We start from the raw sequence: 15,409 nt of genomic DNA, 5'->3' as shown, positions 1-15,409 counted from the left end.
GCTGTACAGTTCTCGGCTTCCACCAATGGCTTCTCTCAAACCCTAACTTCACTCACTCCTTCGTTGACTACTTCGGCCACCGCAAGGACTTCAAGGCCATCAACGAGCTCCTTTCCTCTTCTCGTCTCTTGTTGTTGCTCGACCCTAATTCGGATTTGATTTTTTTTTTTCTTGGTTTCATTTTTTAGGTTTGGGTATTTGATTTTTGGGTTTGATTTTTTGGGTTTGATTTCTTCCGTTTTCAACTTCTTTTTCTTCGATTTGATTCTACTTTACATTTCTTTACTTAGATTAGATCTGTGTGTATCAGTATTTGAGTTTAAGTTTGAGATGAGAGAATAGAGTTTGAGTTTGAGATGATTTTTTAAATTCTGTTTTAATTCATGTGAATTTTAGTTTTTAATTTAGTTTTTAATTTTATTATTTAGTTAAAATTAATAAATTATTTTTTTAAATTTATATGTTGATGTGTCATGATGATGTGACATTTTTTTATAATATTTTAATTCTTCCAACAGCCACCTCAGCTATTTTCGTCGGTTGACTAATAAAAAGGACTAAAATAGAACGCGTTAATTGAATTAGGGACTAAAAGTGGTAAAATTAAAATGTAGGGACTAAAAATGTAAGGACTAAAAATGCATTTACACCAAAAAAAAAAGAAAAAGAAAAAAGAAGTGCAATTTTATAATTATTGAAAATACAGGGACTAATGAAATCAAAGTCAAAAGCAATTCAAACGCCACCACCACCGGAAGCCTATATAACCGTATCACTGATTCTATTCGTCTCTTTCGAATCGTTCCCCTCACAGTACTTGAAAACTCAGTGCTAAGCTAAGTACTCTCTACTCATGGAGGTCGCAACTGTGGAGAATAACAATGAATCCAAGGACCACAACAACAACAACAACAACAACAACAACAAAACCCTATTCTCATTCTACTCCAACTATATCTGGAACCGAGTGCTTGCTTTCTTGCCCTCCTCTTCTTCTTCTTCTTCTTCTTCATCATCATCATCGGCCTCAAATGTATTCGCCAAAATCTCCAATCTCTATCGCCAAGCCGCTCGCGTCGGCTCTCGAACTCACGGCGCTTGCCTCCCTCTCCCATTGCCTTCCAACTCCTTCGACTCTGCTTCACTGTAAGAATCTTTCTTTTTTCTATATGACTTGTTTGGTTCCTGAGAAAATAGAGGTTTCACATTTGCGCATTAGTAATCGCTTTATTGAAGATTGATTCTGATTTGCTTTAATGTACCGAAATGTCTTGATGTGGAAAGAATTTTTGATTGGAAGCTATAAAGATTAAAGAAATTGTTTTTTTTTTTCTTTGAATTTTTCATGAGCAAGCTAATGAAAGTGTTTAAATTTATTTTTGTTAATGGAACTTTAGCAACATTCATAAGATTGCATTTGTTATATTCTGTAAACATTGAACTATGGATTAAATAAATTCTCTACTATGCGGCGTCCAGGGTTATGTCAGACACGTCTAGAGTTTATGAGGTTTTGGAGGATATTTTGGAGCACACATTTTTGAATTTGCATAATGTTCAGACGAATTTGCAGTTTTGGCAATCTAGGGCGGAGGTTAGTAAACCGTGGATGTGATGTACTGTGAATGATAGTTTATGTACTGTGAATGATCGTCACGCTTGCACGATTTTGTTTTAGGGATCCAATGCTCGTAAAATGTACTTCATGATTTTCGAGAGAGGGCCACTGGCTTTTATTGATGGAGCGGTCCAATTGATACGTGGATGTGCTGATGAGGGCTCTTCGATGCAGAATATATGCCATTCTGCATCATCTCACATATCTGAGAGAATAGCCATTTTAAGTAGCTTAAGATGTGCACTTGCTACGTTCTTGGCTCAGGTTTGCTCAGTCCTATACTACCCTTTTGTATTTTTAGAATGAGTAACCTTAATTTAGTATGTCTTTTTCTTAAATCATCTTATGTTGTTCATATTTATCAATCCTTTCCTTTTTTCCTCTCTTGCTTGGTTGTAAGTTATTCAAAACAATTGGCACATGACATATGCTGTTATAAGCTGAATGATCTTGAACCAATACTAGGAAGGTCTAGGAGTGATTGTGGGTCAGTTGGGCTTGGGTTTGCCGACTGATTCACCAGTTGAAATCGCCCAAAAAATCATTTTCTATTTTTTTTATTTAAAAATCTATATATTACTCTCCAAGGGTGGGTCCAAAGGGCCCTAACTTGGTGAGGTTCCACGTCATAAAATAAAAAACCTATATATTAGGATAATCTAACTGGTTAAGTAGGTTACCTTTATTATTCAGACTTCTTTTTTTTCCTTGTATTATAAACATTATTTCTGAAGAATACCCATAAATAAACTTATCAAAGAAAAAATGCTGTAAACAACCTTGATTTCTTTAAAATTAAAATGTTAAATTGTGAGGGTAAATTTTTTCAAGCTTCTTAAGGTATTTTCTTTTACATGCTTCCATTTTCTAAGGCTTTTCCCTTTATTTCTTTCTAATCGATGGTTAAAGAAAAAAAAAACCTTTATGAAAAATGTTAGAAACAAAAGCTTTGATTGTTGTAGAGGGTATCACTATCAGTTTCTTCACCCCCCCTTTCCATACTGATATCCATCCTATATATACAAAGTAACACCAAATTTAAAGAATTTTTATTTTTAAGAAAAAATTGGCCTGGTGTAACTTTAAACATATCGTGGTTGGGGAATGGAATTTTTTTTTCTTGTTTGACTAGCCTCATTGGGGAAGGATTCTTACAATAGATTAAAAAAATTGATGATGTGGAACCTCACCAAGGCAAGGCCTTCGGACTTATCCATGGGGAGAAAACCACATATACACACCCCCAGCCCCAAGAACTGTGTATCAGGTAATCCAAGGGATCCTAGTGGGGATTTGAACCATGAGATCTGGGTCTACAACTTATCCCAAGCCTCCCACCACAGGAATAATAAAACGAAATATAGTTATTGTGGATTAGTGTTTAGATAGAAGAGTAATGGTGAGATAGTAGATTATTAGTTGCTTCATTTCTGTATTGCTATTGATTTATGGGTTTGTCTTTGTGGTATTCGGTGTGAGATGGATTATGCCTAAGTCAGTGTTTGTTTTACTTCACATGTTGGCATCTGAAACCTACTTTTTATAGAAATAAAGGTTAGAATGTGGTTCCATCATATTTGACGTGGACAATATGGCGGAAAGAATAAAGTCTGGATTTCTTCGATCCTTTTTTGGGTGTCAACAGTAGTCCATTGGGTATTTTAGATTTTTTGGGCTCACTGTATTAATGATTGCTAGATATATATTGACAGCAACTGAATTCGCTGTTTTTTCATTAATAAATTTTTCTTTACCTATAAAAAGAAATGTTTAGCTAAGGTTGTGGTTTCACTCTTTCTCACCCATCCAGTCACTTCCCTTCTCCTGCACTCGCATGATACAACACATAATCTATTTCTATACATATAGACACATATATACAACTTACTTTGCTACATAGTTATGTATTACATATCTGCACGTATATCTATTGTTTTTTTAAGGCAGTCTTATCAGATTTTGATTCAATTTCTTTTTATAGATTTACATGGAAGTTGACAGATTTGGAGAGAAGTTAGTGAAGGATCCTGAGAATTCATTGCCCTCATTATTGGTTACAATTAATGATATATTTTCAAATTTAGAGGCATCAATTGGACATCTACAGGCAATGCATCAGGTGACTATGAACATAAGACTTATCATTTTTCATGATTATCCTTGTGGTGATTGCTGATAGCTTTTGCATTGTTTTCATGTCTTTAATTTTTTTCACCATGCAGTTTTCAGAAACTCATATTTGCTGTTATTGTTGTTATTAATATATATTCTGAAGCTTTGCTTGTCCCCCCCCCCCCCCTCCCCTCTCTTTTGGAATGACTACTTTGCAGAGTGATTCTTCTGTTGAAGGGAGCTATTCACTCCCACTACTGTTTGAGAAGCTGCCAGGAGTAAATCAGGAAGGATCACAGTGGACTGACTGTGAAGTTAGAGATGCTATCAACTTGATTTATCAAAATCTACTTAAATTGGACTCCTATTTATCTGATATTGTAAGAACTTCTGTCATCTTTTTATGATTTGTACATAATTGGTACCCTTAAGATTGTTTTAATTTTTTTTAACAGATGGTAGCTTATATGTCATCTCATAAACTGTGTGTTATGTTTTTTGTTGGTGATCATCTTATTAACTTGTAGTACCTACAAATTATGCACCCAAACTTTCCAAAAATGGGTGACTTCTATGATGAAGACATGAATAAAAAGTCTCTAGGCTGTTGTTTCTTTATAGTAATTTTTTATTTAAATTGGTATATAATTATAGTAATCCACCATGATTTAGGTTGGCCTTCTGGACATCAAAATGCAGACTATGGCTGGTCTTCAATATACATGACTGTTAAAAAAGTTTCTTCTGACTAGAAAAGTCACAACATTTATGGGGGAAATTAATAACAAGCTCTTGGACATCTATAGTCTAATGTCATAATGAGAATTCTGTTAAAAGAAATCCTAGTCGTGATTAGACCCTAGCCTTCAGGCAATTCCATTCTTAGCTTAAGTAAAATTGAAAGCCCTATATTAGCTACTGCCATAGTTGTGCTGACACTGTTTCCTACATTACATATGAACTTGTATTGCTATTGCATTGTGGGCAGTCTGTATACAGTAACTCTATTTTTTATTGTTGCTATTGCTACCCTTGCATTACTTTGCTAGATTTTGACTACAATATGCTAAAAAGTGTATATTTCAATGCAAATTCATCATACAAACATTCGCTTTGGGCAGAGAGTTAAAATTGATTTATGATATATTACCTAGATGTCTTGTGCTATTGAATATTAATGTGGTCGAACTTCTCATGACATTATGCACCATGCTCTGTGTACTAAGTGTCCGTTTGGATACTGTTTATTTTGCTGAAAACTGAAAACACTGTAACAAAAGAATTTTTAAATGTGTGATAGTGCCGTGGGATCCATTTTTAATAAAAAAGTTGCTTAAAAAAAGGTTTGTGGGTCCCATGAACAGTGCACAGGACCCACTAGTGTAACATAAAGCCACTGAAACACGCTTTTCCAAAAAAAAAAACATAGACTTGGATACCGCGTGAAATGCGGTATCCAAACGCTCACTAAGTCATTTGTATTAGTAATTATATTGCTTAAATTCAAGTTTGTTATTGTTTTCATATTTTATTAGTTGTTTTGTTCATATATTCTTTAAAATAGATTTGGGTGCTACTATGCATTTTCTGATATTGAGTAGCATTGCTTGTTTGAAGTTGTATGATTCATTTAAATTTGAAATCTTCATCATTATTTAAAGCCACATTGACTAGAGAGCTTGATGGGAAGTGGAAACAATGTAAAGAAGAGTAGATTCAAGAGGTCAATGAGCTGTAGCTTAAATGGAGCTTCCTCCTCCCCTGTTAAGAAAAGGGTGAAGGGTTATTACTTATTATTTAAATAAAAAAAAGAGGAGGGTGAAGGGTTTGGTTGTGAGTCCAAGACCATGCATAAGTAACTTAGCAATTAAAAATGAAAAGAACATGAATTAAGATAAGAGAATTAAAATTATCGCCCAATATCATGCAGTTCAGTTGAGCTCATTCAACTTTTTTACCACTATTTGTATAATACTCCGAATAAGGAAGCACATAATTGCCAAGTCTTAATTATCTATGGATGTCGCCTAAATTATTTTATTAATATTAATTATATTGAGGTAATATCCAGTATATGGTTGGTTAGATATATAGTTATATTGAACTAAGATTAAAGTTAATTAATATAATTTGCATTCATTACGTACATGCACATGATGTTTGCTTAAATGAACCAGATAATTTTGATATAGTTCTTTGTTGATTGAAGGACACTAGATAGGTCAAACTGGGTTACTTTAAATTTATTTGGAAACATTGTTGAATGTTTGATAGCAGAGTAACTTATCAAGTTGGCTTGGCCTGGACAATTTTGGGAGATTAACAAGCTCATGCCTCAGTTTATGTAGTTTAATCAGATCAGATTTAAGACTTGTAGTGTGCTTGCATTTTTGTTCTCTTAGGTTGCAAAACATCGGAAACCTAGGAAGATAACTTTACACTGGATCCGCTATACGTGTGGTGCAGTTGGCCTCTCTGTTTGTTCTATGTGGGTCCTACGGCATAGTAGTTTCATGGGGAGTTCTGACATTGACAAATGGATTGGTGATGCCAGAGAGTCAACAGTTAGCTTTTTCAATGATCATGTTGAACAACCGGTATATTCATTCTTTCCACTTACTTTTCCACTTTGCCCATTTCTTACAAAAGTATGAAAAGTTCTCATCAAAACTCTTCGCTGACCCTAATACAGTGTGAAGAGGATTTTGGGAAGTTTGTTAATTCTGTTTCATTAATAATCATGCCATTTGGAATCTAGGCAATCATTTTGGGATGGAGAGAGTATAACTTTTCTTTGTTGATGCCATAACTCTTTCTTTTTCTTTCCCCTCCCACCTCTACTTATCCTTTTCATATTAGATTTTTCATATCTATAAATTATTTAATATTTTGAATGATTAATTCAATCTTTTAACAGCTTTTGTCAATTAGAGATGAACTTTTTGAGACATTCAGGAAGAGGCACAAAGGTGTCATGGAGCCTGAAGAAGTTCTGTTAACTTCTAATTCTCTGCACAGGTCGTTATTTATTAACCATTTTCAGTTGAATATTCTATATAAATGCCGATCATGCATATATTACGTTTACTTCGATCATTAAAGTTCCCCTCCAGATTTTAGACACACTTATTTCCATATATACTTGCATAATACACCTATGTATCCTTATTGATTTATGCATGAAACAGAGAGCTTTTGTGATAACTTAAACCTTCCAATAGATTAAAGGCCTGTGATGTGAGTGGTAGAGGTATTGCCTGAATTTGTTAATGTTTTTCAGTAAGGAAAGAAGAAGAAGAAGAAGAAGAAGAAATTAAATGGAGTATTTGGGCATATGCCCAGTTTTATTGTTGTCAAAGTAAGCTATATAAGCACATGTAAACATAGCATAATTAGTCCATGCAGAATTAATTTTACGTATTTATTTTCTCTCTACCATTCTTCACAATTTGGCTATTGGGGTAACAAGATGACAAAGCCCTTGATGTTACACCTCTAAATATGTTTCAAAGCAGCAAGGAAGTTTTATACTGATCTTAAGCTATGTCTTCCAATTGGGTCATGAAAAGAATTAAGGGGGTTTAGCAAATTTTCGGGGGTGGCTTTTGAAGGTTGTGAAAAGGAGGTTATGGTTTGTTCATGGCCATTGAGGAAAGATGGAGAACAAATGAGACAGACATGGCTTCTCAAAAGATGAGTTAAGATCAATTGTGAAGGGTGTGACATGGTTCTAGCAGGGGGTCATGTATCCGAGGGACAGAGCTTATGGGGAAGTCAGTTTGTGGATTGGGACTATCTGGAAGTAGTTGGGTCCTGTGAGATTAACTGGTCCAAGAGAACTGGTTGACCAAATTGAGTTTTAGAGAAAATTGAAGTAGTCAAGGGTATGTTTTCTATCTCATGTACATTTAGTTGTGTGGTAGAGCAATATGAATGGGTTTTTTTCTGGGGCTTATGAGCTTAATTCAAACCAAGATAGAAAATTGTTATGTGAGGATTTAGCAGGAATATACTGTTGGGGATTGCCAAAGTGATTGGTGGTGACTTCAATGAGGTTTGCTTTTCAATAGTTCAGACAGGAAGAACTCCATTAGCTATGTGGGATTGTTTGGACTTATCTCTTATCATGGCATGTTGGATTTGATCAGGGGGCTTAATATTTTTGGTTCAGATGTATTGGTATTGAACTATTAGTATTGAATTGTGTGACAAGGCTATTGGTTTTCAAATTAATTTAATCTATGAAATCTATTTTAGTTCTCATTTGCAATTCTTGAATTGGGTTTTTTTTTCTTTTTCATGCTGAAAATTCAGCTCTATTAGTATTTTGCATGTGACGCAATGCGGAAGCTTGAATGGGCTTTGATACCAATTTTGATTTAGGTTCTTTAGGAATTTAGCACTAAATTAGATTTCTTGATGAAATCTTGAAGGGTTCTTGTGTAAGGATCTATGTTTAAGGGCTTAGGTAACAAAAGTTTGAATCTTGAATAGCAATTACACTTAGTTAGAAGGCTATCACACGCTCAATGCTTAAATAACGTGTTGGAATTTTATTAAAATCAATTTCACTATGAATATTAATGACTACAATAAAACCTTTATATAGGCTATTGTTAACTCCTTTCCTAGAAGGATTAGGACTCTAAAATCTAAATAATCTATTTCTAAAATGACTAGGCTGGCTAATAACAAACAAAAAGTACTTTAGAGATCTATAAAAGGGCTCAAACATAAAGTAAGACCCATGGGCTTTTGGTGCAGCCAAGGACAGCCCATTCCTGAAATTGAGAAATTACCAAATTGGCCTTATTCTAGTAAACTTGCTTAAAACTGATGCAACATCTTTCAAACCTAAAAATACTTAATACGAAGACTCAAAAATAGCTAAAATAACCTACAAAAGGTTCCAAGAAAGCCCCACATCAAAACTAGACCACAAATATTGAATAATTTGGTTTTTCCCTCAAACCCTTTGCTATCCACATCAGACTGTTCATGACTTTGGAATGCCTTGTGTAATTTTGCTGAACTGGGATGGCATGCCCAGCAGCTTGGCTCAGTTTGGATAATGATGCTAATGCCTTTTCAATGCTTATGATTGGCTTATACCATTATAAGTTATGGAATGGAAATGCTCTGGCACTTAAGATGCTATAATTGTTGTATTTCTGATTGTTGAAAAATTTTCATCAGCGAAGCATATATTTTGGCTTTTGCTTGTTAAAAAGGAACGCGTACGTGGCTTGATTTCTGTAATATAGCTGACCATTGTATTGAAAATAATTGAGGAAGCAGCAATTTATGTATGCAACCACATGGCTTTGCCCTTATTAAGAAGATGTAAAATGGAGAATGATAATTTAAGCAAGTATATATATTGTTACACATTATTGATAGAGTACAAAGACTTTTGTTGAAGTAGAAAAAAGATGGAGGAGCAATACAAGTTGGAAAATTAGATGAACTAGAGATATACTACATGCTAATATGGGTTTGGTAAAGAGCCTATCTCTTTGACCATTGCGTCAAACTCAAACTTTCTTCTTCTTTTTCTTTTTTCCCAATCAGTTTTCCAAATAAGAAATTACCATTTTTATGGAGACTAAATTGAATGACTTATGGTCATTCTAAAAAAGTAAATTATTAGACTTCATATAAGGTGTTGCATATATCATTTTGTCGATCAAGCAAATTCCCATTTGTTAGTATACTTCATCATAGAGTGCTAGTGGAATGCATTGGTCATTGATATCTTATTTCACAGCGAACATAATTTGGCATTAACATATTTTGCTTTTATTGAACCTTACCATATTTATCTGCTTGGTTTATAGAATGTTGTTGGCGTTCAGTGAACATACCAAAGGTCAAAAGATCCCAGAGAATGCTTCAGATCAGGAACTGCTTGAAATAGTAATGTTCAGGTGGGTCTTTCTGTAGTGCTGTTTGTTTGGTATTAAATAGAATGAGAAATAGGCATGCTTGGCATAAATTTGTATTTTGGCAAAGAAAATGGTTTATAATATTTCATCACAAAGCATTTCATGGAAAAGACTCTGATTTGATCCATCAATTATCTGTTTAACTGCATACTCATTTATACTTGCAATTTATTATGATAAAACCAAAATTTACATAATAGTCCAATATAAAATTTATTATAACCTATATTGCAAACTAATTATTATTTTTTTCTATGTAAACTAATAATTATAAAAGCATTGTATCTGATAGGTATCCGCCATGGAATTGCCTGATACATATAGGGTGCATAGCTACCTATATATGTGAATCAATTTTCATCATGGATACGGTAAGATATGGCTTGGATTCAGAGGGATGCGATAGGGATACTGCATGGATACATTTGCGGGTTAAAATGTGGGGGTGGCACCACACTTCTTAGGTGCAAGCTTCTTATATGTTCCAGAGTTAGTTTCAGCAAGAGTGAGATGGTGTTAGGAGGTGAAGTTCTTGATTTGCAATGCATATGTACGGCAAATAGTTCCATGAATAGGGAGAAGTTCCGTACTAGTTAGTGCTTCATGTGTAAAATAATTGGTGAATTTGTGGACCATTGATCTTTCAGTTGCTAGGGAGTGTTGGCCGCTTTTCTTTTGGCTTTATCAGAGTGAGCTGGGAAATGCCTTTTCTGTTTTGGGGTTATTTTTGTGTTCAAGTTGGGGGTTTGGCTAGTCTAGTTAAGAATAATTTGAAGAGAGTTGGAATTGATTAAGGGCCTGTTTGGCACCTTAGTTTTAACATATTTTCAGCCATTTTAAACAATATTACACACATTTCCATACACTTTTTCACCCACACGTATATCAAAAACACCCAAACAACATAATTTAAACTACTCTCCCAAACACCCCCTAAATAACTGAGAACAAGCTACTAAATCATAGAAATTATAAGTATATGTGGAAAGTTTAGATTATCCAAGGATAACCCGGGGTGCCTCTGTGGTAAAGGAGAGTGCCTGGACTAACTATTGACCTCTTTGTTCTTGTTAAAATTTTGAATTACTTTGCTATGGATGTACTTGTATTGTGTAACTTTGTGGGTTCCTTTTTTTTATTAGAAAGAGAAGTTCATTGGATTCTTGATGTAGGTATGAAAAGGAGCTAATGCATCCCATTCAGAACCTTCTTAGTGGGGAGCTTGCTCGTGCTTTGCTTATTCAGGTAATATATGTATCATTTTTATGTGCTTGTTCTTTATGAATTAAATAATTTTACTTAAATTTTTATGCCATCACAGGTTCAGAAGCTGAAACTGGATATTGAGACGTGAGTTTTTTTTAATTGGAATCCTTGGGTTAGCTAATCCAATTTTTCTTGATTAATTAGTTTGTAACAATGATTTTTTGAACAGGGCAATGCTTGAGCTGGACCAGATTCTTAAGGCTAATGAAATCAATTTTGCTATACTAGCTGCCTTACCAGCATTCTTTCTCTCTCTTATTTTGCTCATGCTAGTGCGTACATGGTTTAAACGGGTAGGATGACTGTAGATCTCTTCTTTTTATTTTTTTTTTTTTTTAATTGAAAATCTTTTAAGAATTACTTTCTAGTTATTTTAATTATTTGGTAACAAATCATAATTTTTATTTCTTTCATTATAATTATGGTGGAAATTATATTTTCCCCAAGCTTCCACAAATATGTGCCTTTACTATTGATCAGTTAGGAAAGTTCTTTGACTTGGCAGGAGAAGCCTGTGATTGCCATTTTTGGTAATTGGTTAGAATGTACTGGTACATTTGAAAATTATGCTTAAAGATTTGGAATCGATTCATTTTGGTTGTTGGTTCCAGATGAACAAGACAGCTTGATGCTGGTAGATCCAATCTCAAACTTACTGATTTTTTTTTTTTTTTTGAAAAAGGCCAGGAGGGTTTTCAACATCCCTCCATTTCTTTGTGGTCTCAGAATTAAGGTCTGCAATCTGCATAACCATGAGATACTGATCGATCCCCATCCATTGCATTTCTGGACATTAATTCCTGGATTATTCTTGATCAAAGAGGCCTCTAAAAGAGGGTTTTTTTTTTCCCCACCCTGTTTAAGGCTTAGCTTAATCTTCTTCTTTTTTCCCCTTATGTGAATCAGGATACCAGAGCAGAAGGAAGGGGGAGAATGGCTCGGGTCCAACGGAGACTGCTCATTGTTGAGGTTGAGAAAAGGATTGTACAGTACCAAACCTATGTTGACCAAGGGCAGGTACAATGCTAAATTAATTTTCCTTTACATTGAAGTCTCCAGTGACAACTCTAAAGGCAGAATGCAGATTAATAAAATTATAAAGATAAAAATACAAGTACATCATTTCTTTAGAATAGCGAGTAAACTGGGTGTATACACCAAAGATCCAAGAAACTCTTAAGAGATGTAAAGAATCAATAAAGTTTACAAAATGATTGGCTGAACTGTATCAACTAAGAGACAAGAAAACAATGAACAAACAAATGTCGATTTTATCTTCACAACTGACAGCTTGAATTGTGAATGTTTGATTTCTCTCCCTCTACTGAGTCCCGAAAAAGCATGATGGAACTGTATACCACGCTCTCTGTCTGAAGCATCATGTGCACAGATTTAGGCATTACCCAACACACTCCGAACATCACGAACACAAGCTCCTATAAGTATATAACTCCCTAAGAAAAAGAACAGTGCACTGGAAGATGACCTGGACCCTCACCGCTCTTGCACATGCAACACGAGACCATGACCATCCCTTGTTTAATAAGATTATCAGTGGTAAGAATCTTTCCCAATGATGCTGCCCACACGAAAAGCTTCTCTCATAGGGGGGCCTTCACAGCTTCACCCTCCATATAGCCTTCCAAGGAAAACTTGGTGACTTGGCGTGGCACTTCTTCTCAGAGCTTTTCCTAATACAAGTGGACTGAAAAAGAAAACACCGTTTCTCTTGAGTTTCCAACTCACTTGATCCATCTCAAGCTGGAACTGTTGAGAATGCAGCAGAACAAACATATTGTTGGCAGATTAATTCCCAATTCTGCACTGACCTCACAGGATTCTAGAGCTCTACTCCAGTGTCTGTCACCAAATAGTCACTCATCATTTCATGTTTGTTAACTGCAATTTGGAATAGATCAGGCAAAAGTGAGCTAGAGCCTCATCCATACACCAGACATCATGCAAAAATCTCACTCTAGTGTATTGCCTAGTCTGAATCTAACAAGATTATAAAATGATTCCCAACCTGTTCTTATACCTTTCCACAAGCCCACCCCACGTGACATACAAACTCCTATGGATGTCTGTTAACTTTTTTTTTTTTCAATAAATGAAGTGTGTTGCCAAATTTTTTTCTTTAATGAATTTTCTGTCACCAAGTTGCTCCCCATAGATGATACTCCCCATAGAGAATTCGCACTATAAGTCTTTTAGATTAGCAGTAGATGCATAGCAGAAGAGTTTACTTTTCACACACTAATATAAATTCATTTTCAAAGAAACCAAGCTGAATGTATATGTGAATCAAAATGAATGTGGAAAGTGTTATAAATGGTCTAATTCAAAGCATATGCCAACTTTTTTTTTATTTTATGTTTTTATTACAACAAATAACGACAATAATAATTGGAATGAGTTGATGTTAAAGTATTGTTATATAGTTACTACTTTTACAACTTGACTGCTCTATTGTTGTTTGTTTATTCTTCTTTTTAATTTCAAATAAATGCGTGCTAAGCATATTTTAGCGATTTATCTCCACTGTATTTAAATAATTTCTTAAGCATTGTTTAGGTGTTAACTAAGTTTGATTATTGAACCGGCCCCCTCCGACTCTCAACCCGCCCCCACGCACTCAACCGAACCTGTTATTCATAGATTTTTTTTTTGGTAGAATAAATTAAGAAGAATAAAGCATCTCACTGGCTCTAATAAAAATATCTTCACTTCATGTTCCTATAAAGATTAGCTAGAGTTTAAATCCTAGTAAGTATCAGAAAGAGTTAAGCCCATAGAAGCCATTAAATCTACTGCCTAATTGGATTTTCTGAAAATCTAATTTATCGTCTCTGTCAATGTTGTGCCACAGATTATGGAAATCCTGAATTAAGTTTACAATCTTACATGGAATGTTAACACAATTAATAGCACCGTCTACAAGGAGGCCCTACCATAGGCTGCCTCTATCGCTATGAATTACCACCCGCTCCAAGCTTCTTCACAAATCAAAACCATTACTATGCATTTTTCCTCTGGTTGGCAAAATTTCTGTTTATATTTAAAATATGTAACCCCACATTGTCCTGTATGATTGAGTAGCATAGAAGCATGAAGTCTCTAATGAAGGAATTGTACTAATGGTTCAATGGGAGAGTATTATTATAGGTCAGTGAGCTCTAGCTTGAATGACACTTTCTCTTCTTGTAAGAGCAAGGTGAGGGTGAGGTTGTCGGTTTAAGAAAAGGGAGAATATTTTTACCGGATCATTTTTTTTCCTGCTTTTTTTGGTGGTGATGGGGGAAGGGAGTGGGAGGGGCGGGGGATGCATTGTCACAAGTCTGGTTTTTTACTGTTACACATTACTGCCATTATCAGTCATGGTCATGCATAGGACATAAGAACCATGCACATAGACATATACAGGTATAGGTGGCTTCTTTTGACATAAATATACAACATTATCACTCTTCATCTATTTTATTGCATGGCTTATCTTGTCCTCATAAGAAAGAAAAAGACGAAATGACATAATTCAGCAACATTTTGTTTGATACTGTACTTAAACAAGTATTCCGTTGCATGTTTATTGAGATTCATTCTGATTTCATACCTCTGGTATTTCATGATTATTGTATTGCTTTAATTGTGAGTCAATATGAAAATGTTAACACACTATTTGCTTCAATAAAAACACCATTACTCCTGCCCAAAAAGAAAGCATAATCCAGAAAAGCCCTCATATTGCATGTGTTCTACAGGAAAAAGATGCGCAATGCATGTTTGGATTGGTGTTATATACTCTGGATCGCCTATATCATGCTGTGGAGAAGCATGCAAAAGCAACCGGGGAATGGCAGTGGTTAGTTTTTCTTCTCTGTTTTACAGGCTATTTCCCTGAATTGCTGTTATCTGCTTAGTTGTGTCTCGCTCTGTGTGTGCATGTGTGTGTTTGTGTTTGTGCGTATTTGAGAAAGAGAGGGAGACTATTGATTGAAAAATCATGACTTTGGACAAGAGCTAATCGGTAATATTTTAAACAGCTTGAGACAGGATATTATTGATCTGGGAAAGCCTGACCTTAAAACTACATATAAGCTTGTAGTGACATCACGCCTGGAGCGGTTATATGACTGCTTGCTTCCTTCACCGAAACGTGGGTAGGACTTCATTTTTCAGTTCGAAGTTTGAGGGATAACTTTGCACTTTGCATTTTAAATATCGGCAATGATTAAAATAGCAAATGCACTTGCACAATTGCAGTGCCATTTTGTATTTTATATATATTTTTACTTTTTCTTGTTTTCACTTTCCTCGTCTAAACTTTACTTCAGATACCCCCTCCCTCGCCAACTTATTTGGCTCAAAGTGTATGTAGAACTAATACATCACAAGAAGAATGACGTATATACCGGACGTATGAGATACATTCTCTTCTTTCAAATTAAAAAAAAAAAAAAATGCTTCTAAA

General features: G+C 34.9%; 1 protein-coding gene across 5 annotated transcripts; it reads left to right on the top strand.

Annotated features, from left to right (window-relative positions):
• The first annotated feature begins 790 nt into the window (after nucleotides 1-790).
• Nucleotides 791-15,409, top strand: LOC142605628 (protein DGS1, mitochondrial). Of its 5 annotated transcripts, none has more exons than XM_075777057.1 (14): nucleotides 791-1,146; nucleotides 1,480-1,594; nucleotides 1,679-1,882; nucleotides 3,600-3,737; nucleotides 3,949-4,110; nucleotides 6,197-6,327; nucleotides 6,662-6,751; nucleotides 9,568-9,657; nucleotides 10,848-10,920; nucleotides 10,997-11,025; nucleotides 11,111-11,234; nucleotides 11,848-11,958; nucleotides 14,700-14,800; nucleotides 14,982-15,409. In XM_075777057.1, exons 1-14 carry the CDS (start codon nucleotides 854-856, stop codon nucleotides 15,100-15,102), a joined length of 1,782 nt encoding a protein of 593 aa, XP_075633172.1. In that variant the 5' UTR covers nucleotides 791-853; the 3' UTR covers nucleotides 15,103-15,409. The 5 variants fall into 5 exon arrangements, with proteins under 5 accessions (XP_075633172.1, XP_075633173.1, XP_075633174.1 ...); XM_075777058.1 differs by having other exon boundaries at nucleotides 792-1,146; nucleotides 6,662-6,748; XM_075777056.1 differs by having other exon boundaries at nucleotides 793-1,146; nucleotides 6,133-6,327; nucleotides 6,648-6,748.

This window comes from Castanea sativa, chromosome 8 (genome assembly GCF_040712315.1).
Source record: "Castanea sativa cultivar Marrone di Chiusa Pesio chromosome 8, ASM4071231v1".
In the NCBI taxonomy this organism is placed as follows: domain Eukaryota; kingdom Viridiplantae; phylum Streptophyta; class Magnoliopsida; order Fagales; family Fagaceae; genus Castanea; species Castanea sativa.
The sequence above is the reverse complement of the archived record's forward strand: the minus strand, read 5'-3'. Positions and strand labels throughout refer to the sequence as shown.

Bases quoted from the DNA above. Each gene is read 5' to 3' on its own strand.
- LOC142605628 (XM_075777055.1), top strand. From the start codon at position 854: ATGGAGGTCGCAACTGTGGAGAATAACAATGAATCCAAGGACCACAAC. The intron at 9,658-10,847 runs GTGGGTCTTTCT...TTCTTGATGTAG, and splicing joins CTTGAAATAGTAATGTTCAG to GTATGAAAAGGAGCTAATGC. The intron at 14,801-14,981 runs GTTAGTTTTTCT...TATTTTAAACAG, and splicing joins GCAACCGGGGAATGGCAGTG to CTTGAGACAGGATATTATTG.